Source organism: Thamnophis elegans, chromosome 5 (genome assembly GCF_009769535.1).
Source record: "Thamnophis elegans isolate rThaEle1 chromosome 5, rThaEle1.pri, whole genome shotgun sequence".
In the NCBI taxonomy this organism is placed as follows: domain Eukaryota; kingdom Metazoa; phylum Chordata; class Lepidosauria; order Squamata; family Colubridae; genus Thamnophis; species Thamnophis elegans.
The window spans coordinates 70,642,022-70,666,526 of NC_045545.1; the positions used below are offsets into that span (position 1 = coordinate 70,642,022).

At 34.7% G+C, this 24,505-nt stretch overlaps 1 protein-coding gene across 1 annotated transcript in view; it reads right to left on the reverse strand.

Annotated features, from left to right (window-relative positions):
• The window catches only part of PTPRT (protein tyrosine phosphatase receptor type T), a 437,694-nt gene that overhangs the window by 95,072 nt on the left and 318,117 nt on the right, over window positions 1-24,505 (reverse strand). The window contains exons 12-16 of the mRNA XM_032218597.1: window positions 18,158-18,431; window positions 13,620-13,656; window positions 6,763-6,819; window positions 1,187-1,322; window positions 202-222 (exon numbers count right to left, since the gene is read on the reverse strand). Coding sequence (XP_032074488.1) covers window positions 202-222; window positions 1,187-1,322; window positions 6,763-6,819; window positions 13,620-13,656; window positions 18,158-18,431 — 525 coding nt within the window. The remainder of the gene's footprint in view (window positions 1-201; window positions 223-1,186; window positions 1,323-6,762; window positions 6,820-13,619; window positions 13,657-18,157; window positions 18,432-24,505) is intronic.

The window sequence follows — 24,505 nt, forward strand, 5'->3', positions numbered from 1 at the left end:
AATGGCCTATTTCAAAACTTTTAATACATGCCAGCAACAACATTGTAAAATGGTGGTCATATGAACCAAAACAAATCCTTCATACAGCCCTTCTTTCTCAAGCAAATTTTAATAAGTTTGTCCATCTGAGTGGATGGTCCATAGGAAATGGTTGTCATAGAACATGCATAGTCAAGCCACACTTAGCAGATTAATAATCACCTTGGATCTACTGCACCGCTCCTTCAAAAAAGAATAGAAAGGGAGTTTTTGGAAGCAACCCACACATTTCATAGCTTGTAATAACAATAGCAGACAAGCAACATCGTAACACATGAAATGCACATGTATCAGTCTCCAAGTACACACATACACACACCCAACATATACAATTTGAATATAGTGCTCTTCTAATGAATTATTCCAGTTTGAAAAATGCAAACATGTAATGTTAATAAAATTATGTACATAGTTGTACATCATTGAACATCCGAGGGAGTGGAAGTATAATCAACCTGTGAGAAACTACTTTTTTTGTAGCTAAGTGAAATGACTTGCTCAGGTAATACAATCTGCCTGAATAAACCAGAAATTTATCTTATTATTGGAATAATATTTTAGTAATTATATCTTCAACCAAAGAATCTTGGGAAGTATAATTAGTGAAAATTTGTACATTTTGTTATAGATGACTTTTTCTTTCCCAGATTGGCAGAGTTACAAATCCCAGACTTTTCTGGGAAAAAAAATGAGTTTATAAACAACAAAAATCTATAATATGGATATGAAAACATGGATTGAAAACTCATGATTTAAAATTGGTTTTTATATATTTAAACATGCATATACTGTATTTATCCCCATGGTAAATAAATATCAAAAAGTTCTGCATGTTTCACAAACTGACCAATCTAGTAATAAATAAATCACAATTCATTATTCTATCAAATGGCTGAAGGAAAATATACATACATCACAGCCACACAACATATAATCGGAATAAGATCCCCATGCAGAGAAGAACTTTTCCTTTAGCCATTTATATAAAATTTCAAGAAAAGAGGAAAAACCTCTAAACTGCCTCACTCTTTGCATCCCCAAATGACCATTAAAAATGCACCAATAAAATGCTAAATATTTAAACAAAAGATAACAGCAATAATAAACATTCCCAAATCAAGGCAATGTAGAGATCTTAGAAACATACCTTCTTTTGATTGTAAGCATCGCTCCCAAAAGGATAATTACAAACATCAGAAGACCAGCTATAACTCCAGCCATTTTCACTGTATTATCAACCTGTTTTTCTGGTTCCACCACATTAGAATTCTGTGTAGAAGCTCCTTAAGAAGTTGTAGAAAAGGAGAAAATAAAAACATTGTTGAAAAATCCCAGATAAATCAGATTTCAACAACTGTTCAAATGCAACAAAAAGCCAATCCTGTATTTGGCCATAATAGAAAGAGAGATGTATCTTTGTCCCAAATATGACAAAAATAGTTTCTCCCTTCAAACAGTATGCTCTGTGATACAACAGACTAAATGGCAAACATAATCATGCATTACCACCTAATGGAATTTTGTATTCCATTCTTTTTTAAAAATACATGCTTATTAATTTATGTATATTTTTTATTGGCTGCCCATCTTTCCACAGGGTATTTCTGGGAAGCCTATAATCATAAATATCTATTTATCTACATTAATTATTATTAATCATTAATTATAAATAAATAAAAGCAACCATTAAAATCCAATTACAAGTGGGGAGATGGAGCAGGATTGGGGGAAGTGGGATGTGCTGTTATTCAATCAACTACTTGTTTATGTCTAATGACGATGTCAGACTTCAGAAAAGTGTTTCAAGTGAAAACAATGGATCACCATTAATTCAAGTATGTGTTTAATATTATTATTATTCAATTTATTTATAGAAATGTATTACTTTTACAAATATCTCAAGATGCTGAACATAGCTTTTATTTTCATTACAACAACAACTCTGTGAGCTGAGGGAGAATACCTAGCCCAAGGTCATCCAGCTGGCTTTCATGGTTAAGACGAGACTTGAATTCACAATCTCCCACTTTCTATCCTGGTGCCTTATCCAGTAGAGCAAACTTGCCAGTTCTTTATAAAAAGATTTGTTTGTACAGGATCATTATATATCTTACATAGGAGTATTAAGATTGAGTAGACCCTTTGTCTCATATTCCTGGAGCTTTGATGGCTGCATCACCAATAGAATAATACCATTTTAATTGCCAAAGCTTCATAACTGAAAAGTGGGAAGATCTTAAAGTGCAAATATAGCTCTGCTCATATTTTACAACATTGATAGCTATTGTAAATATACATTCCCCACTTTCAGTCAGCAAAAAATATTTTTGCTTCATTTACTAAATGAAGCAAATCAGTATAATATGCCTAGCTATGACTTCCTGCCAGAAATTTCAATAACAGTTGTGCTCTGTCCAGTATCCCCAATGACTAGTAGAACAGCATTTTAAGAGCTTATACTTTATGGATTACTGCCTCCAGCATGTAGCAATTAAGGGAACATCTGAATAGGATCTATGTCATTCAACTGCTGCAATTGTCCAGAAACATATTGTAATAGCAGTGGTATTTCTCATGCCCTAAGGGCTTCCAATAAACCAGAAAACACTCAAATGAAATTGGTAAAATTGGATCTTCAATATCTAGAGTTGCTCAAACAAAATCAAGTGAAACAAGTTGCATTTGGAGAATACAGTTTGCTAAGAATATATATTGAACACCAGCAGAAGATTTTGAAGAGTTTTCAACTGTCTGGTTATAGTCGAAAAACATTATTCAGTATGGGCATGAAGCTACATTCCTTATTGCAAGGTACCCATAGTCTCTATATAAAGAAATTGGGGAAATAAATATAAGAAGTTGATTCTCACTGACTACTACATAAACAATTAGTGCAAGATAGACTGTGCATTTCATTCCAGAGTACAGTGAAATTCTATGTTTTTCACTGCTTGTGTTTATGGAAGTGTGTGTGTATTTGTGTGGGTGTTTGTCTGTGTTTGTCTATGTCTGTGTGTGTGACGTGAAAATAATTTGATGTGCATGATCTAAATAAATTATCAACTATGGTATTTGTTTATTTATTTATAAGCCACCAGAAGCAAGAGACTCTCAACAAATTAGAATCTCAGCAATTAAATAATACACAAATGCTACTGTCTTAAACATCTTAGCCAATCTACAACAAACATTTATTTATTCTGCAAAGAGTTGGATGGGGAAATCAAATTCAGAGCAGCAGTCAAATCTTCTCCACACCAATAGAATTATTCAGCTTTTAATTAATAATATGAAGACTAATTTGCTATAATATTTTATGGTAACATTTTATTTTACTATAAAGTAGAAAGAGAAGAGGATAATAACCAGCACCAAGGTGCATAGACATAATGGCAATTAGTAAAGAAAGACTTGGGATGTTTGAAGGATCAGGTTAAGGATAGATTATTATAGAGAAAATCTATCTAACAGTTGATACTGACCTGATGGCACATAATCAATAAAAACATAAATAAAGTAGACTGGTAAGGCTGAGGAACTTATATAAGCTTTCCAATGACTTTCCTAATGACTCACCTTCCAAACTAGCAGGGAGGAGTAAGATAATGGCTAGAGTACATAGTATGATACAATAATTATCTGCAATAATTTATAAAATTAATTTTCTATTATCTAAAGTCTCCAGTAGCCATTGCCATAGATAAATTAACTAAGAAGTTACAAATAAATCATCTCAAATTATTCTGTCATATGGAGAAGATGTCTATCATGTCAGATGTCATATTATATCAACAGCTACAACATTTAACATTGAAAAAATATTACGTTTGTCTATAGCATTTATCAATTCCATATAAATATCTGCACCATGGTGTCAATAGAAGGTAGAGTTTTAAAACTGTTTGTATTGGAACAATTTTATCATAGGTTTTCCAATTTTAAAAAAGCAATATTTATAACTGATTCATTTCATTGGATTTCTATTTTTCCCTTTGGCTCTGAGCACTCCTACCTGTGCACCACTAGAGGTAAATAGGTAAACAGAAAAAGATGCTTCAGAACATGCAGAGGTGATCATGAAACCACTGTCAGCAATACCTTACGACAATTCTATCTTTTTCCACGTTCAAACAGCTTTGCTATCTAGCTGCAGAACAATATGATGAAAATATGAACTTTCCGCCCTGCAAACGAAAACTATTACATAGCCTTGCTGTATAGCATAATGTTTTATTATAACACAGAAGCTTTTCTGAAATCTACCAAATAATGTACCTTTTCTCATGTCACTAATTCTATCACTCCAGAAAAGCTGTGTCTTGAGAAGGTGGCAAGATTGACAGCTATAAATCTTATTTTATAACTGATATCAATAAAACATCAAAACACATCTAACATACAAAGCTAACAAGTGATTCTTACACAACTTTTTCTTCATGTTTTATTAAGATGCTGGCTTTACCAGCTCTCTGGAACTTTCAAAGCCCTCCCCCACCCTCTCTCTTCATCTCTCTCTCTCTTTCCCTTTTCCAGAACCTGAACATAACTGATGCTTCAGTAGCATTATGTTAAGAATTTAACATACAAACATGTTTCATTCGTTTCATGTATTTCACATTTCACAAAAATATTTTGGAGTGATTATGCAGAGATAATATTTATCAATCTAATCTAAGAAGAAATGTACCAAAATTGTATGAAAATAGAAGAAAGAAAGAACTTGTCAAATGAATAGTGTCCAAGTACATGAAAAGACAAATAGCAAATAATATATTTGACCTAGATAAAAGTCGAATATTTTGTGAACAAAGTAATTACTTTAGTAATACAAAAGAACAAGTCCTAGTAAATTAAATATTATTTAATTTTGATGTAATAGAGCTATTCATATATTGAGTAGTGGGTAAATCTGCATTCTGTTCTAGAGGCTATTATTGCCTATACATTAGAAAATTACAAGTTGTGCTGTTGTGTATTGCAGCTTTACCTCAATATGCACTCAGAGAGATTCATGGATGTTCTATTTTACTGACCCCCCCCTTTTTTAACAACAAATGCTTGTAGGAGCATAGCAAGAAGAAACATTAAAAATCTGCCTGAAGACAAATAGTGTAGTAGCATATTGCTCTACAAGCCCAAATTTGGACTGCTATTTAGTAATAGTCCTCAGATGCTAAATTCTTCCAGGCTTCCAGGAGGAAAATAGCTGTTTTCCTTTCATATTCCCACCTGAAAGTTTCTTTCTGATTTCGATTATGTTGTCTTCATGTCAGACTTTACTTCTAGAAACTGCCTTGACAATTCCATTTTATTGACAATCTTTTTGAAAGTGATTTACTTTTTTCTTCTTCCTAGGGCTGAGAAGGCATGATTGACCCAAAGACAACCAACTGGCTTTGTGCTTAAGGCTGGACTAGAAGTCATGACCTACAATTTTGTATTTTTGTATTGTAACTATTACACCAAACCAGCCCTCATATTTTGTACAACTACAAATAATACTCTGATATTATTCCAAGTACCACAATCCTAATCATGTTACATTGAATATTGAGAGAAACCCGAAAGATTATTTTTCCCATATTTTCATTGGATTTGTATATATTGACTATATTGTCCCTGGAATTCAGTGGATCTACTGTAGTTCACTGTTCATGCAATTCCTCAAAGGTTCAACATACAGGGAAAATGTAATGAATAAATTTTCCATGATTTGCAATTCTAACCAAAATACTCTCCTTAATATGAATAAATGGCAAATATATAACAAGCCTGTCTTGAATTTGTGTTATGCAACTGCATGCATTCTTTATTCAGAAAGAGGAATGAATAGAAAACATAACATCCTCCTCTATTATGAGAGGAGTCAAAGAACCTCTTACAAAGCAAAACCAAGTGTTGATCCTTGAAAATGTCAGAAATGGGAATGTAGTGCAGATCTTTTTCATCCTTCTACTGTATTTGGAATAAAATAATGCTAACATGATTTTCTTGTTTGCTTTCATTAACTGAACACCAAAAAGATATTGAACCATTTTAAAGATAGCAAGCTTAAGCTAACTCTATTTATTTAACTTAACAAAGCTCATATAAAATTATGGTGTGTGGGTGTGTGTGGAGGTGGGTGTGCACGCACATGTGCGTGTGTGTTAGATTTTCTTGGTTTCCATTTTGTGGCATGGATTGGATGACATTTTGACAAAATTCATGAAGGAGCCAAATTAAACATCCTGTGTATATCAGTATAAAAATTAAACTGTTTGTTTTCTGAAGAGGGTAATATTTTCTATCATGTCAACCCATCTCAAAAGATATTTAATACTAATCTATTTCTTTATTTTGAATTGATATTTTCCTATATCCTTTTTTGATTCTCATTTTTTTTAAAGGATTGCTACCAACTTGTTTTGTTTATTAGGCAAATATTGAGATAAAACAATCCGAAGATCACTACTGCCCATATTAGAATATCTGAAACTTTAAGGCTAGTTTGGTAATGGTGTGTCATTCTGGATTAAGATATTATTTAACTGCTATCTGCAGATATTCAAACTGCACTTATGCTGGCAGAGCGTAAAAATATTAAGAAATATGCTATTAAACAAATCAGAATGATAAATGAGAGCATACGTGAATCAACATGACAATATATGACATAACAATCCAGTAACTGTCAAAATGTTTGCATTTTTATGACAGTTCCTTTCCTGTACTGATAATCACCTGTGCTCATGAGGCTGGGTGGGTTTCGGGTGGTCACCTGTTGCCTACCTATTACTGCTAAGAACAAGAAAAACAGTTTCCAGGCAGCATGCATGAGAGAGAGAAAAGAAAAAAGGAAATAAAAATAAAAATGTGCCACTTCAGAAAATTGCATTTTAATCCTGAAAATTTGCACCCAAAATTTTAACATATATATATTTTAAAAAGGATTGCTACCAACTTGTTTTGTTTATTTTGTGTGTGTGTGTGTGCGTGCATGTATGTATGAGATAAAGGACCATTTATCAGCTCTCTGCCTGGGTTTCAATTATAATTAGTGAAATATGTTCTACATTACATGAATCAATTGAATACCATTCACAAGTTAATGCAATTTTCACAAATAAAGTGTTAATGCTAACAGATATTGTTTAGGGACAAGGGATAAAAATCAGTTTACAAGGAAAAAGAAAGAAAGAAACCCATACCATATTAAAGAATATAAAATTTACAGTATGTCATTAAATGAATTAAGGATGCAACAACAGATTTTTTTACAATTAAAATTCTGTGGCAGAGAACAAATAAATTGAGGCTTAATTGTTATCTTATTTGAAAGGGATGCTCATTTTACTAATGATGCACATTGAGGTTGTTAAACATATTCACTGTTTGATTTTTTTTAAAAAAATCTGGATAAAATTCCACTTCTTTCTCATTTAAACTAGTTTGTCATGGATACAAGTTCAAGTATGAAAAAGGCTAAAGGCACAAAACAGTTTGTACTAATAATAAAGAAAAAAGGTTAGATAGCAGTTTTATATTCATTTGAGGGATATGTAGGGTGGTGCAGTAGTGCAGATGAGTACATCAATCATATTGTCTGCATGTATGTTTGTAAATACTGAACATTATAATAAATTCAGGAAATTCACTCTTTGGAATAAAACAGGATCTCCTGCATATAATGTCAGAGGCATATACTTTTCATTTCAGTTGACTTAACTGGGAAGAAAATTATGTGCACTTTTGTTAAATTTATAAGTACACACATATACATAAAGGGTACAGGTAGTCATTGTTTGGCAACTGCCTCACATAGTGATTGTTCGCAATTATGGCGTTGATGAAAAAGTAACTTTAGAACCAATCCTCGCATTCACGACCTTCACCGGTCTGTAAAGTAAAGGAAAACTGAAGTAAACACATTTGGGGCTTGACTAACAACTCCTTCCTTTAACAACCGAGTTGCCAGTCCCAATTGTGGTCACTAAACTTTCAACTGCTTCAGAAGACAATTCTTGCTTTATTCAATGACTGATCAAAATGTCCATCCTTCATTTTTTTTAATTGAGTAAATAATAATTTTGAGATAAGCAGCCATGAGTTGATTTCCAAATGATTATGGAAAAAATGGATTAATTTATTTATCAATGTCTTCTTTTTCATTATTTTTTAAAGTTCCAGAAACACAGAAATGACAGCAAGTCCTGTTAGCCAGTTTCCTCCTAAATTACACAGGGATTGCATTGTACAATGGGAAACTTGCATGCATACTTGCCTGCAGATTATTTGATTAGCATGGAAGCAGTACTACATTGACATAATGGAAATTGGTAAGGTAAGAAGCTATCTTCCAGATGCTGATATTAAATATCACCTTTCTTGCTTTCCCCCCTCTTGAAATTGTTTCAGCCCAGCCCAACCTATTTAATTTCATGATAGGGAATTTCATCTTTTATTTCACCCAAATTCCTGAAATGAAAAAGAATTAATTTTGACTTGGTTTCTACATTCTTTAGCAATTATCATGGGGCTTTATGTTAGATACTCTTGTCACTAAGAGTAACATAATACATCTTGACATTTTACACCAGCTTCTAATATTTCGTTTTGGAGGCACTGGTAATTAATGTTGGTTAAAATTGGAAATACTATCCCATCCCTGAAGATTACAAGACTTCACAGTAAGACCAGATATTTTTCCCAGTTTATTCAGGAAAGGTAGAAGATGGGCAAAAAGAAATCAGAGAAGTAACAGACCTTCTTTGGAGAAGCAGTTTTTGATTAAGTGCATTGTTAAGAGCCGTGGTGGTGCAGTGGTTAGAATGCAGTACTGCAGGCTGCTACTTCTGACTGCTGCCTGTCTGAAATTTGGCAGTTCAAATTTCACCAGGCTCAAGGTTGACTCAGCCTTCCATCCTTCCAAGGTCCATAAAATGAGGACCCAGATTGTTGGGGGCAATATGCTGATTCTATAAGCCACTTAGAGAGGACTGTAAAGCACTGTGAAGTGGTATATAAGTCTAAACGCTATTGCTATTGTAAATGAGAAGAAATTACTAGTCTTTCATTACCCCAGAAGAGAGCAGAATGTGCAAAAAGTACAAGTAGTCCTTGACTTATGGCCTTTTGTTTAGCAACCAAAAGTTACCATGGTGCTTATGAAAGGGACTTATGATTGGTCCGCACACTTATTTATTTATTTATTTATTTATTTATTTATTTATTTATTTATTTCCTACCCTTATTATTTTTTAAAATAACTCAAGGTAGAAAACATACCCAACATACTTTCCTCCTCCTATTTTCCCCACAACAACTATCCTGTGATGTGGGTTGGGTTGAGAGAGAGTATCTCATTGTTCATTATGACCATCACAGCATCACCATAGTCATGTGATCAAAATTTGGGCACTTGGCAACCAGCATGTATTTATGATAGTTGTGGCGTTCCAAGGTAAATATAGTCATCAATTTATGATTAGTTGTTTAGGGACCATTTGAAGTTATAGTCTCCCTGGAAGTATTTGCAACTCAATGTCAAAGTTCCAACAACCGTCCAACTACTATGGTCATATCACAACACCTCAGGCACTTTTGTCATAATTTCTATTTAAGTGTTTTATTCCAAGCAAACTCCATCTATACAGATTTAACTCAAGAGATTCCTGTTACATGTTTAGTATCATTAAAGATAGGCTGATAGTCTTCACATGTATTTCCATATAAACTAGGAACCTGCATAAAAATGATTGTAGGTTATGTGGAGGTCAACTTTTTAGAAATAATCTAAAACCTTTTGTGATCAGGGCAGTCCAAATCTTTGAGGTGTTGCTACTACAAAGGGCAGACCCTACAACAAAGAAAGCATACTTTCTAGGCACTATTAGATAGCATTTATTAAAGGAGAGGACACAAAATGTATCCACTCAATCCAGTTTTGTAAGATAAGCAATGATGAGGAAAAGATGATCCTTGAAATAGTCTGATCCTATGACATGGTTATTGTAGATGGTAGCAAGCATCTTGAAATCTTTCAACTTTTGATTTTCAGATCTTGATACTTTATAATCTCCCATTCTCTGTCTTCTATTCTACTATCCCCTGATATTGCCACACTTTTATCCATATTTTCTTATTTTCCATCATAGCTAAATTTAGTGGGTTATCATCAAGTTGTATTGCGAAATCACACAATATTGGCTTTTTTCAACTCTATGTTCTCACCAATTTTTCCTTACTGACACATGATAATTTTCTGTTCACTGTTCCAATGAATAATTTCAGTGACTCTGTTATGTTGTTCTTTACAATCAGTTTATATGATCTTCTTGAAAATCTCAACATTTGATATAATATTTCTTCTCCTTCTTTGAAAATATGCATTTTGAATCATTTGGTGATATTTCAGTTATGGTCTTGATATCATTTGTTCACATGGCTTTCTCTTGAGTAGTCAAAATCAAGCCTTCATTTTTTGTTAACATTTTTTGAAAATATTTCAGTTGTAAGCCAGTTTTATCTTTATCCACTTTCCCTTTGATATTTGCAGAAATTAAAAAGTACATGATGTACTTTTTCTTGCCAAAACTCTACTTGTGTTTAGATTAAATTATTTCAATATTAATGTTTTGTTTCGTGTATCTTCAGTAAGTTTCAGTTTTTATTTACATAAGCAACTGATGCATGCTTTTCTTCTTCAACAGTTTGTTTGAATTAGAACTTCTGCTTCCATTTTTGTAGGGCAGGTACAATATTATCAATATTATTAAAGGGATATAATGCATAGTAAATAGTCATCAGTTTTCTGTCTTTTTCTCCAAAGCTGTCCAGTTCAGCTTTTGTCCAGTTAATAATTCCAGCACTATTTTGTTTACTACATATGGACCAGGTATTGATGACCTTGAATGTGTATCCAGTGCTCAATTTTGTCTTTAGCAATTTTCTCACTCCTACTTTTTTTTATTACACACTAGTGTTATTTCTAGAACTCCTTCTTTATTCAGATAACTATTAGATCACAAGCATATCTACTAATTTGTCACATACTTCAAATGCTTATATGTTTCTACTATAACACTATTTGAAGATAAAATGAATAAATGAAATACCCTTTCAAATCTTTTTGATAGATTGATAACAATACAGATTTTTCCTTATTATACCTACCTACATTACATCTTTTACACCCCATTGCTAAAAACAATTTCTTTTTAAAAGAAGATTTTTTTCTACAAAAGAACAGGGAAAGTAATCTTTCTAAACTATTTTTGGGGAAAAAAGATTAATTATGAGTATACTTTCAGGCATTAAAAACATAGTAGAGAATCCAAATTTCTTGGCATGAATCATTAAACAATTGAGAAATTAACTGAAGTTTTAGGGTTCTCAAACTTCACCAAACTATAACCACCTAAAACTATATGAATGATAAATGTATAGACAGCTTTATCATACTTTATGAGTTGGGCTTAGCACTTCTTTTTCCCTAGGTCACCTTTAGTTTTCTATTTTTTTTCTAAAACTCTTGGTTATCTACAACATGTTCTTCTTTCTTTTCTTTGCCTTTCCATTTCCCTTAGCAAATTTCATTTTTTCTGTGCTATAAATAATATTAAATTATAATATTTTCTCTATTTTAAAACCTATAAATAAAATAAAATTGATAGACAGGATAAAAATACTGAATTTATCCATTGCATATACTTCTACAAATACCCCAATATATCTGCATCACATTGGAAGTCACCAGCTAGTAGGAAACCATTTGCCAATTAACATTGGTTTAGTCGTATCTCAAAACCTGCTTTGTATTTTTTGATCTTAGCAGAATGGAAGCAGGTTTTAATAAATCATTCCCATTATACAAGTTGGTTCAAGCCTTATCAGTTACAAATTCAATGTTGTTCACTCTGATATCCCTTTGTTTTGGTTTTCTTTTCTTTCTCCAAATACAGATGTAGATTTTTTTTTCAAAGCTCAGGAGAGAAGCTGTGAAAAATGCTAAAAATCTATTACCTCCAAAATATCTTCATTCTTTTACTTCTGTTAATTTTGGGGTAAATTAGTAGTGACAAGTCTGAAGAATTAAGATTTTTTCCTCTGACTCCAATTTAATATGATTCACTTTTTAAAAGGATTTTTGACTTCATTTTAATGTGATTCTTTGATTTCATGACAGTTGCAGAAAAACTTCCTTGCATTGCTGTTACCACAGCATGGTTTTCAGACAAATATTTCTCTATTAATCTTTCAAGATTTTTTTACCAATTCCCTTCCTTTTTAAGCAGGAGATATAATAAAAAGTAATATTACATTCAGATGTGATCCAGTGACTAAACTATGGGATTATCACAGGCCTTATCAATGGTTTGATTAACCAAGGTATGCTGAATGATCATAGGATTGCCAGTATGATCACCAATGTCCGATAATGGATATGGCACAAGAAGAAGAAAAATGCTGAATGCGCCATAGAGGCTTGGTTCACACCAGTGGTAGGTTGTAGGCGGTACGCCCTGTACGGGCATACCAGAGCCTGCCCGGAGCACTGGGTACCATTCCCAAATGTTTAAATACTGTGTTCATACTCTGAATTTTATACCTTGACAGTGATCATTAGATTTCACATATAATTACAAGAATAGAAGCTACAGGAAAAATAAAACCATAATGTGAGAAAATAGCATTGACATAAATTAAACCATTCTATTATTCAGCTTGGTACTAAAGTGAAATTTGGGAAAAATGTCTAGATTAAACTGATTGTAATACGGTTTTAAAAAATGCATTTTTTCCCATTTCTGCAACTATGTTCAAGGACATTTTTATTGAGGAAAATGATTTGGCAGACAGGCATCTCTCTGCTTTTATAAATTGTTCTATTGACACCTTTACTGGCAAAGCTACCTGCTTGATTCATTCCTTTCCAAAGGAATCACATCTCTGTCATTTAGAATGAGGGGTGTCAAATTTATTTTAACAAAGCACCACTATTCTGTTTAGATTAAGCTAGACACTAGTATGTGGACAATGGTTTGATTTCTCATCTTAAATTACCATTAATTTTAAGTCATTCTTATCAAGGTCCCTGGAGGCACATCAGCAGAACTTGTACAAATCAAGGCTGAACTTTTAGATATTGTGAAAACACTCTCATTGGAAATCAAGGCATGTGCTCTCTTTTGAATTCTGTTTACCAGCTTGATTATCACTTCCATATCATTATCAAAACTGAAAGCTCTGCCTGGAGCGTGGTATTCTTAAAAGCATAAAATTATTTGAAAGAAAGTAGAGGGGAAAAAAGGAAACTTTGTTTGGGAAAAATAACCAACAGTGTTTTTTCTGGTTTAAATCAACATATGGATATTCCACACATTGTGTAAATGATAGATAGATAGATAGATAGATAGATAGATAGATAGATAGATAGATAGATAGATAGATAGATAGATAAAACAGCCTTGTTATTCTCTGGTAACAAAAGAAAGAAACAGTCAGGGACATCTTAAAGATCATTTGGTACTTGTGCTTTAAATCATTGCAAGAATTTGTTTCCATAATTTAAAGATAGGAGAAAGAGATCTTGAACATACCTTTGGTGGCTAGCCGGACACAATTTATTTTGGTTTCCTGCAAATGACAGAACATGAAAGGACATCAGATTGTTTCTTTATGAAGCATTTAAGAAGGAACAATATCCTTCAGCTAGAGTCATACATAAAGAATATTTCTGAAATATCTATGCCTAAGCATAATAAATATAGGGCTGTGCACACAATGAAAACGGTTTAGAAGTGCCTTGGACCTGACCTGAATGCAAGCATACACTTCTCATCTACTATTCATCTAAGGGAACATCATATTTTTCAGATTCCTAGTGCTTCAAGAGTCACCCTAACTTTGATGATGAATTCCTTAAAGGATATCACTTTTTTTTTCATACTTATATGGAAACCTGAAACAAGATCAGGTTACTTTAATGAACAGCAAAGAAATGCTATTTCTGCATGAGACCTGAAGCACTTCAAATCACTTTTGAAGAGTATTCAACCCTACTAAATGCAAATTGATACCACTGTGCATAAAGCCTGAGTGCCATTGCCAGGGAATAGATTGGGGGTATAAATTAAATTCAATATGCACATTGGTGAAAGGGAAATGGTGCAGTCTGCAAAAAGGACAAAAATACACAGGCATAAATAGAATCCTCTACTGTCCATCACGCTCTACTCGGACACCTTCACAAATATATACAAGGAAATGCATATTTGAAAAAGATATGCTTAGCATAAGAATATGAAACTTGAAAAAAAATGTTTAAACTCTGCAGAAGAGTGTTACAGTTACAAATCATTTCTTTTCTTTTCTTTTTACTTTCTCTTTTTTTCTTTTGTTGAAAATTGTGAGAATATAGAAATATAGGAAAATTCTGCAAATACAGATTTAGACTCATTTGCATACCTTTTTTCCAAAAAAATGTTTATGCATAATTTAAGAACACACGTTTGATACCCAAATGATATATAATCAGATTGTATCTTGCAATTTGTCTTTATGGTTTTGACAAAGAAATATTTGCTGGGTGATAATAAACTACAAATGTCACTTTCTTCCTCTCTTTTACACTGTAAAACATGTGTCTCCTAGTACCAGAATTTGAATAAATGATTGTATATTATAGGACTTTATTAATGTGGCTATTTTGTGCACATCTTGATTGTATAAATTATTGTATATAAATGTATAATAGGGTTCTATTGATATGGTTATTTCATGCACATTTTGCAAGCATTAATATTGCATTATATATTTATAATTTTCATCTTATATTTTAATAATATTTCTAAAAAAAATAGAACAATGCTTTATTATAGCAAATATACTTTCTGGTGAGATAAGCTAAAAACATGATTCTACATCCAGTGATACCAGTATTATTGTATATCATTTTTTATAATTTCTTGATCCCAGAATACTTCTTTAAGTGGACTGTTTTAATGCTATCATTTCTACCAGCTGACCAACACAAGAGAGGAACTCTACCAGATTAATTTTTAAGAAAGATATTATTTGCCACTTCAGATATATTCAAAACATCTTCCAAGTCTAAGAGGAAACAATCTGATTCAGAGTAGGAGAGTCTAAAAACATCATTTGAACATCCCACAAACTCATCCAAACCTCCATTAAAAAAAAAAGTTCAATCAGATGAATGGACAGAAGGACAGGCAGAGTTTTGCGATTGATAGCTCTAGTTTCCATTGATGAAATACCTTCATCATGGCTTTATTTTTCTATTTACTTTCTTTTGCTTCCTATTACACTAAAGTTTAACATAAGTCCTGTTCAGATATCAGACTTCCAGAGTTCATGACAGAAAGTGCTCTGATAATTCCCAAGCCCAATTGTCACTGAACTGAAATTGGTTTCTGGGAACATTTGGCAATTGAGAAAAGTTGCTGTTCACCTCTCACACATTGGATCTATCGCCTTGCAGAGAGTCCCCTCCTCCTTAATTTATTTTTTTTTAAAAAAATGTTTGCAGAAGGAGAACAACCCACATTGCTATACTTAACAATCAGTTGTGCTGCAGATCGCGGGTGGGGGAAATTACTTTATTCCATATTGTTTCTCTTGCGTCTTAGGAAAAAAAATAGCTCAGCTTTGTGTTTTAGCACTGATACATGAGACCTATAATATTGCTGGTATTGGTATATTATGTGGACATATTTGTATTAGTTTGAGACTCATACAATAAAGGACAGGGATGGATAAAAGTCTGACATCTGAAGACTGTGTACTGCTAAACCAGATTACTTATTAGTTTCAGTTGGAATTAAATGCTGTCTTCTTCCTAGCATTATTCCTATGCTGTGGCAGGGTCTGCTTAAATTCTGTATTATGATAATAAGAGGTATGTCTTCTTGTCATCTGATATCCTTCTACTATAAATTAGGCTCGGATAATAATGAGGCGTCTCCTATGAATTCTTTCTAAAAATACATGGGTGTTTTCTTCTAAATGTTAATTTATACTATGTTGTCAACCCCCTCCTCCTTTTTTAAAAATAATGTCTTTTGCATGTTAAGAGCTTCAGTGTGTGGCCAAGGTAAGCTGTACTGTAGCCATTCAGTCTTTTCTTTCATTAGCTAACACTGTTACACTGAAAATGACACGATATTTATATATTATGTCTGTTAAATTGTGACCAACTTAGATCAGCCATTTCTTTGGCTTTTGTTGCACAATGTACCATTTTTGGTGTAATATGCCAAAATGTGTTCTAGTCTTGGGACTGTCACAGAAGAGTTAAATTTTCTGGATCTCCACCCAAGGATAGTCTAAATAGAACACATGTGAAACTGGACATTCTTTCATTTTATAATACAAACCACCTGTTTACTGGAATGTGTGGTTTTTTTTTCACTCTATGGACTTGTCAAAATTCAGACGTTTAAATGAAATGTGTCAGAGTTGGGTGTAAAGTGGGGGGGACAAAAATTGTATAGAGAAAATACAACTGGTTCCTTATAGTGGGTGGAGTTCAGGGTTTCAATCTTTCTCTCCCCTTATAAACATTTTTGGGACAAAGTAGGAGATTAAGCAGTGCAATGAGTGCGTTAAGTATTGGCAATTTGGCAATTTAATAAATTTATATGCCGCCCAATCCCGTAGGACTCTGGGCGGCTTACAGAAACAAAAATAAAAGTAAAAGTTAAAAATAAAGAAGAGATAAGAGATAAATAATAAAGAAGTACAAAGTCAAAAACACTTTGTGTGTGTTTTGGATGCCCCAAATTATTATTTTTTAGTCTTAAAAGATTTCCCAAAGTTTTTGACAATCTCACAATTAGCATTTCTCAAAACCTCAGCTTTTATTACCAACATTTTAAATGTAAACATAAAAATCTCACAAGATTTGATAATTTTACAAAGTTAAAGCAATTATAAATGTATGCATTTAATTCTGGTTGATTTATTTAAAACATTAAGCCTTTATATCTTGCCTTTCCTCATAGAGTTCTATTTATTTTTTTCCCCTGAGAATCCTGTCTATGGTTGTTGAGGGTGCCATAATATTCTGGATTCTGCACTCTAACCTCAGAAGAAAATCCAAGAACTTTATCAAGGACAGAAAGCAGTTATTAGAAATGAAGACAGAAGTGAGATTACATTTTTTATCCAATTAAACCATTCTGTTTATATTACCTGATGTAAATGCTTCTCCCAGAGACAAAATCAACATTGAAATTTCATTTTTTACTGTGACCAATTCACATTTAATTAAAATATCATGGAAAGAGGAAGAGCCAGGCATTGATAAATAGATGGATACAAATCTCATTAATCAATCTGAAATTGTGTTGAAAATAGGAGATACTGTTTACTAGGAAATAATCTTAGATTAACAGTGCTATCAAATAAAGAGGTTTTTTTTAATGCTCCGTTTCTATGCCAAGCAATGTTTATAAAGTGAAGTTGATAGGAGGAAAAAGTATAGCTGGAAGCAGTTAGGACTGGCACTTCTTATTAAATAATTATGGAATGAAGCATAAACTTGATTTTTTTATATATATCTGCATGATTTGGAATTATATTATCTCTTGGGTTGTCATTATTTATTAGTTGGAGCGTGCTTCAAACAAAAAAATAAACCATAACCTCACACATATGTTTATCCTTCCTCTCCCTAACCTTTACAGAAAGTGGAGATTTTCACCTTCTCCCAACAATTCTATGCCTGGGCAATCTCCCTTGCTTTACTCTGTAGTTCATTGAGAGACAGAAAATATATTCTCTTTCTCCCTCCCAGAGATTTTGAGTAGGTTAATAGAAGTGTGGTGGGAGGAGCCTTTTTGTTACATCAAAGCGATCTTGGTCAAGTTTCCTACTTGGTTTCCTTTTGCAAACAAGCTCATAAATACTGCATGTTGCAACAGACAGTGATAAGCACTTTAATTCCACCCACTTCAACAAATGTGTTATACACTTCAGATACACTTGTGATAATACAAGATGCTTCATTTCAAATATTAAAACAATCACATGGTTTGGCATATTGGATTTTTTTAAAAAAAGGTCCAGGGGATTTATTGGTAAATTGAGTGAATTTTGCTGATGATGTACTTACCCCATTTGCTTTACTAAGTGCCTGAAAATAAATACTGTAGCTTTTCAATGGTGAAAGTGGAGCATTCCAATAGCCATTATAGGTTTTGTTGTCTCCTACTGTGAAAGGCTGTGTAACTGGAAGATTGACTGGTTTCAGCTCAGCTGCAAAGTAATGGGGGGAGTCAAGATTCGAAGCATTTTTGTAGCTCACTGGAACAGAGAAACATTCAATGATGTCTGCAGCTCTTCGTGATTTCTGTGGCCGTTCTTCTTTTACAACAAGCTGGTAGACACTGAAAAAGACCAGGAAAATTTAATGGGATAGGAATAAACAACTTTGTGGGTATAATAAAAACAACCTAATTCAGCAGAGTATTGGCAATAAAAAAATGGATATCAGTAGAGTTCAGGTGTCTGCATTTATTGTAGAAAAATCCCAAGAGTTGCACTAAATAGCACTGCTGACCAGTATTCCACAAATGTAATAAGTGCAGAAAAGTAGTAGAATTTTACTGCAATGATGTCAGCCTGAATTGGATTGGTACTTAGCAGTACTCCTATTGAGCACTTCTGCTGTCTCCCTGCTACAGAACTCAGCTAAGCAACTCATACAGCTGTCTTCTAGATCACTGAGAAATTTCCCAAATGTATGAGGAAACTAGTTGGATCCATAAGGTGCCTGGGATAAATTATCTTACTGGCCCCACACCCTCTAAGAAGGACAGTAGTTGCTGTGAGTCCCAAAGTGACCAGATAGTAATCTGACCATGACAAATGATTGAAGTTGATGTCTTTTATCTTTTGCTTGCACACTACTTGCTGTGAGGTAAAGCACCAGATCAAATGTGTGGCTCCACAGGGTGAATTGGGGATGTGATGATATTTTTAATTCCATTTTCAAATGCTCCTGCCAACTGGTTTCCATACTTTAAGTCCAAATGACGACCCACGCGAATTGGAATGAGGAACAGAAAAAAAAGGAACAACAAAGTTTTGTTGAATTCTGAAAGACTTATAAGCACATTCAACTGAATCTTCTTTCAGTTGTTGAATGAACATCACTTGTGTAAGGGACACTTATGGAGCGGCAGAAAAATATACATCCCTGCATGAATTTATAACTTGTATAATCACATTGAAACCTTTAGAACTACTAGGATTGCAATAAATTGAATGAGTGACATGGTTGAGAAGCCAAGTCAAAAAACGGTTAAAGAGTTAAACAAGGTATGAGATTATATGAACTATGATCACAATACCTTATTATTACACATTTTGGTCCTGAGGATTATAGTTCAGCAAGCCCTAGAGTCTGAGGAGTGAATTTGCCCTCAAAAGTAGAATGGCAGGAGATTGAATGTAAGAGTTGGAAAAATACAAGTAGTTCTTGTGTATTGATGTCCTGTTTAATGACTACTTGAATTTATGACCATGCTGAAAAAATAACTTTACAAGAGGGGGGGAGGAGAGAGGGAGAATGGGAAGAGGGAAGGGGAGGGAGAGGGACGATGGGAGGGAGGGAGGGGGAGAGAGAGAGAGAGATAGGGAGGAAGGGAGGGAGGGAGAGAGAGCGCCTGGGATTCTATTCCATGCTGCTAATGAGGAGAGAAAGATAGCTTGAGGATACAATGGACTCAGGAGCATCACTTGGCAAGTAAACCAACATGCAGAGAGGAAGATATGTTGATGGTTTCATCAGTAAAAAAAAAGTTGCACAGTGAATTGCCTGGGGGAGAATCAAAGTTTGAACATCCAGGAAGAAACTAAGAAGAGAAGCAAATTGGACACCTGATCTAAGAGGAGGAATCAAACAGCCAAGAAGAGAAAGTAGAGAACAATAGCTCTATAAGATTTTGTTTTCTTTTGTTTTGTTGTGCATTGAGAATTTTTTGCCAAGAGACAGAGGAAGAACATTTCTTTAAATATTGTGCTTTTGAAATGTACTTCACATTTAAGGGAACTCTTCCATCTATTGTGTGTGAGAGAAAACAGCTTATTAATTCTGAGTGAGCTTTATTCCAGGACACTGAAAGATTAATCCGATTGATTCAATAGCACAGTGTTGCTTAAAATGCTTGTATATGTGCTTTAATGTCCAAGTGTTTTAATATATCCTTTCTTAATGATGTATGGAACATCCGTAGAAAGCTCATAACAGAGATGAGGGGTTCTTTTTCTTATTGAATGCCCTGGAAGGAGAGAATATTGTTCATCAGAGCCTCTCAAATAAAACATTTGACAGCAGGCTTGTTTACAATTTTAAATACAATACAATACAATAGTTGGAAGAGACCTTGGAGGTCTTCTAGTCCAACCCCCTGCCTAGGCAGAAAATCCTATACCATTTTAGACAGATGGCTATACAACATCTTCTAAATGAGCTCAATGGGATCTTGTTGGGAGATCTCATGGAGAATTGGATCCTTGAATTCAAGGTCAGCTTCTATGTTGCAGCAAAAGCCATGTTTATGACTACACACACACACACACACACACACACACATACACAAACAAACACACACACACACACACACACAGAAACTCTTCCCTTTCTAAGTAAAAAAAAGTCATCAGTTTTATCAGCAACACATTTCTAATCAGTGTGGGTCATAATTTCCCTCACTCTCAGGGAAAATAAATCAATTTCTGTGTACAGCCCAGAGTTGCTTTCTCTGTATTTATTTGTATATAAATAAATACAAATAGCTTGAAACTCTGTACAAACCCATTGATAAGTTCAGGTTCACAATTCAAAATATTCTGGCAAAATTACTCTTGAAAATATTCAGAATTTTTACCTGAGGAAAAATGGAGCAGTGTAAGCAGTTCAGTTTTAATTCAATTCAAACCTTTATTGTCAGAGTACAACATGTGTACAATGAGATTGGCTGAGCCTCCCTTTGTGCATGCCAGTGGTGGGTTCCGGCTCCTGTTACAACCGGTACACTGCAACGGGGCCAGGTGTCCACCACATGCACATGTGCAGCACATGCATTGGTACTCACCACCTGCGACGCTCCAGCTGCTTGGCGGAGCATCATGGAGGTGCCGTAAGCTCCTTGTATGTGCGCAAATGCCCTGATCGGCTCAAATAGAGGTAAGGAGAGAGGACAGGCGAGCCCTCAGGAACTTCGTACTGGAATAGTAATTGGTGCTCCCAGCAGGCACTGTACGCCTGTACCAGGGCCTACCGGTTGTATCCCACCACTGGTGCCCACCCTCCCAACACAATATAACTCACAGTAAAAGACAAAAAATCTCTAGTCCAGTGAATCCTAACAACACCCAGTCTTATTGCACCATGCGAACTCATTGCACATCATGCCGGCTCGCAAATCAATCGTCCTATGTTGTTGTAGAGTTATTTTTCATTCAGAAGTCTGACAGCCAACAGATGAAAACTGTTCTTCAGCCTATTTGTGTGGCTGCCTATGCTTCTATATCTCCTTCCAGGTAATAGAAGAATAAAGAAAGGCTGACCAGGGTGTGAGTCGTTCCTGTCAGTTATGTACTGTATGTTCCTTGTTTGGCATGAATTGCCTTGGTTTCTGGTATGTTCCCAGGTCATCATCAAAGTGCTAATGGTTATCTTAAAAGGCCTTCATAGCTTCGAGTCAGGATGTTGTCAGATCTGACAGGAGAAGTATTAGGTGGGTTCCTCTGATGGGGCTGAGGAAGAGAATTTTTCCCTTGTGCCCTACCTCTGGAAAATCATTTCATTAGAGATTAGATTCAATCCCATCCCACTGATCTCTCATAAAATCTTGAAGACTTTTGTTATATAGCCTATAATCCAGTTGTGTGTTTAAGCCCATATTATGTTTGTGTTAATTATTAAGGGGTATTTTTTTAAGTTGTCTGAATTTAGAATGAGTAGGCTACCATCTGTGCCTTATGCAGCTTACCTCAAAGATTCATTTTGCAGTCCACAGACCACAAACCAGAATGTACCAGTAAAACTGTATGGAGACAAGAGAGCTAATCCAGAAACGAATTACAGAATTCAAAAGACAAAACCATTGCATTAGAACACTAATTGTTCTAGATGTTAGGTTTGCCTACCCTAACCCAGATGAATGTGTGGATTTCATCGCCCAGAATTCACCAGACAATGTGACCATTGTTGAGAATTTGGAGGATACTCAGAGCAGATGTAAAGGAAGTGATTCATTCTACCTCAGTACTTATGTTTGAGTACCAGCGACTTCACAAACATATTTATGTACCTGTTTGGCAATGCTACATAAGGTAGTTTGCCACTGCTTTCTTCTTGGCTTTTTTTTTTTTTACTTCCAAGCTTAGCTTACAATGCTAAAATTCTGTTAGTCTTCCATCCAACTACTAACAGGACCGATTTGCTAATTTCAGAAAAGGTCAGCCGTCTGCTGCTTCCTATTTGTCAAAGTTATCATGAAATTCAAATATAATAACACATTTTCCTAGAATATCCCTCCTTCATAAGAAGTATCTTCCAATTTAACCTAAATTGGTATTAAAATGTCTTGGCTTACTATCTGACAAATACTCCAGCATGATAACCTTTAAATTCAACCAATTTATATGTGAAATTTACACAGACTGAAGGATTAACTCATGTCCCTTTCAAGGCATCATCTACACATTTTGTAAATGTTTAACCTTCAGTGGATGTCTGGGACTTCCAAGAAGTAACTTTAATTAGTCATGCAATATTGTTTAAAAACTTTGAGATGAAGTACATACTGGAAACACGTTGAACACAGGAAAAATAACCACATTTTTCATTCTAAATTATATAATTGTTTAGAAATAAGAGCAATACATAGTCTTCGTTATTTTACTAAAGAATGAACACACTTATATCCCCCCACTTTCCTATCTGCATGTTCTTTAATCTCAAAATAATCTTGATTTTACTCAAGAATAAAGTTAATCTTTGACAAATATAGACAAGATAAAGAGATTGTAATACATGCAATAATAAAGGGTTGACTATATTTTGAAGTTACATCAGAATCTTTCTAATAAATTGTACAACTATTTTAACAATAATATGAAAGGAACACAGTGGTACAGTGGCTTAATGATGTAGGAACCAGTGAAATGCAGTCAGGGGAGGCAGGGGAGGCAGAGCCTCACGACTGTCATCATGAAAAGAAAAAAATGTAAAAGGAAAAAGGCTGAGGTAGTTGCTGCCAGAGTCACAGTGGATGACTCTGCTTAGAGCTTAACTGTTTAAAAAAGCCTCTAAAAGTTCTCTCTATAGGAGAAGGCAGGAGAACCACTGCTTCATTTAGTCTGACTTTATGATCACTCAAGCAGAGTTAAGCAAGGGTTAAAAGCCGAAAAATTCCTTATGTAGATGAGGCACGTGGTTCTCTTGCCTCCTCCTGTAGAGGGCATTTTTAAGAGGCTTTTTTAAACAGTTAAGCAGAGTCATCCATTGGGGACTCTGGCAGCAGCTAGCCCAACCTAACCTCAGCAGCTCTTGCCTTTTGGCTTTTACATTTTTACATTTTCATGATGGCAGGCAAGAGCAGAGTTGAAATCCTCTGTGAAACAGCTGGAAAAGGTATGTGGATCGGAGGGAGGGGGAGGAATTCAAAATTAATGTAATTTGTAAGTAATTTAAGTAATTTGTGTGTGTGTGTGTGTGTGTGTGTGTGTGTGTGTGTTTCTTCACTCAAACAAATTCTCTCTCAATTTGAGAGTGAAGAGGGGGAAGGGGGTAGGAGTCAGAGTGGCAGGGAGGACAGCCCACCAGCTTTCTTTCTCTGTGTCCACAGCAGCCCGCCTCTGCTGGCGGGCTGGTGCTTTCTTTATTTTGCACAGAGGCGGAAGCCCGCCTGAGCTGCCCGCCTCTGGGCAAAATAAAGAAAGCACCAGCCCGCCAGCTCACTTTCTTTTGCCCGCCTCTATGTCCGCCAGAATGGTCTGCACTCTGGCTAGCCAGGTTCAATCCTGGCTCCACAAGGCCCAGTGTGCTCTCATTGTTTATTCCCTGGCTCCTGCCCACCCAGCAGTTTAAAAACATATTGCAAGTAAATAAATGAGTTTTTCCCTTGGTGGCAAAAACCTAGCTGCATTTGTATGAACAAGAGAGGAGAAGCCAGTATTGGACCTGGCTGGATGTGAGGCAACATAGCACAAGACGAGACAAGGGAAGACTGGCCAAGGAGCCCAAAAGAACCAGTAGCCCAAGTGCCACTAGTTATCTGGTATGAAGTTAGCTTGCTGCCACCCTTGGTATACCAATGATGGGCATGCAAGTGCCAAACAGAATGCAGAGAGCAATCTGGGTTGTCCGGACTACATTGTGTCTAGCATTTGCATATTTCCCTGACATTGAATGTCATAAGCTAAATAAATAAATAAATAAATAATGATC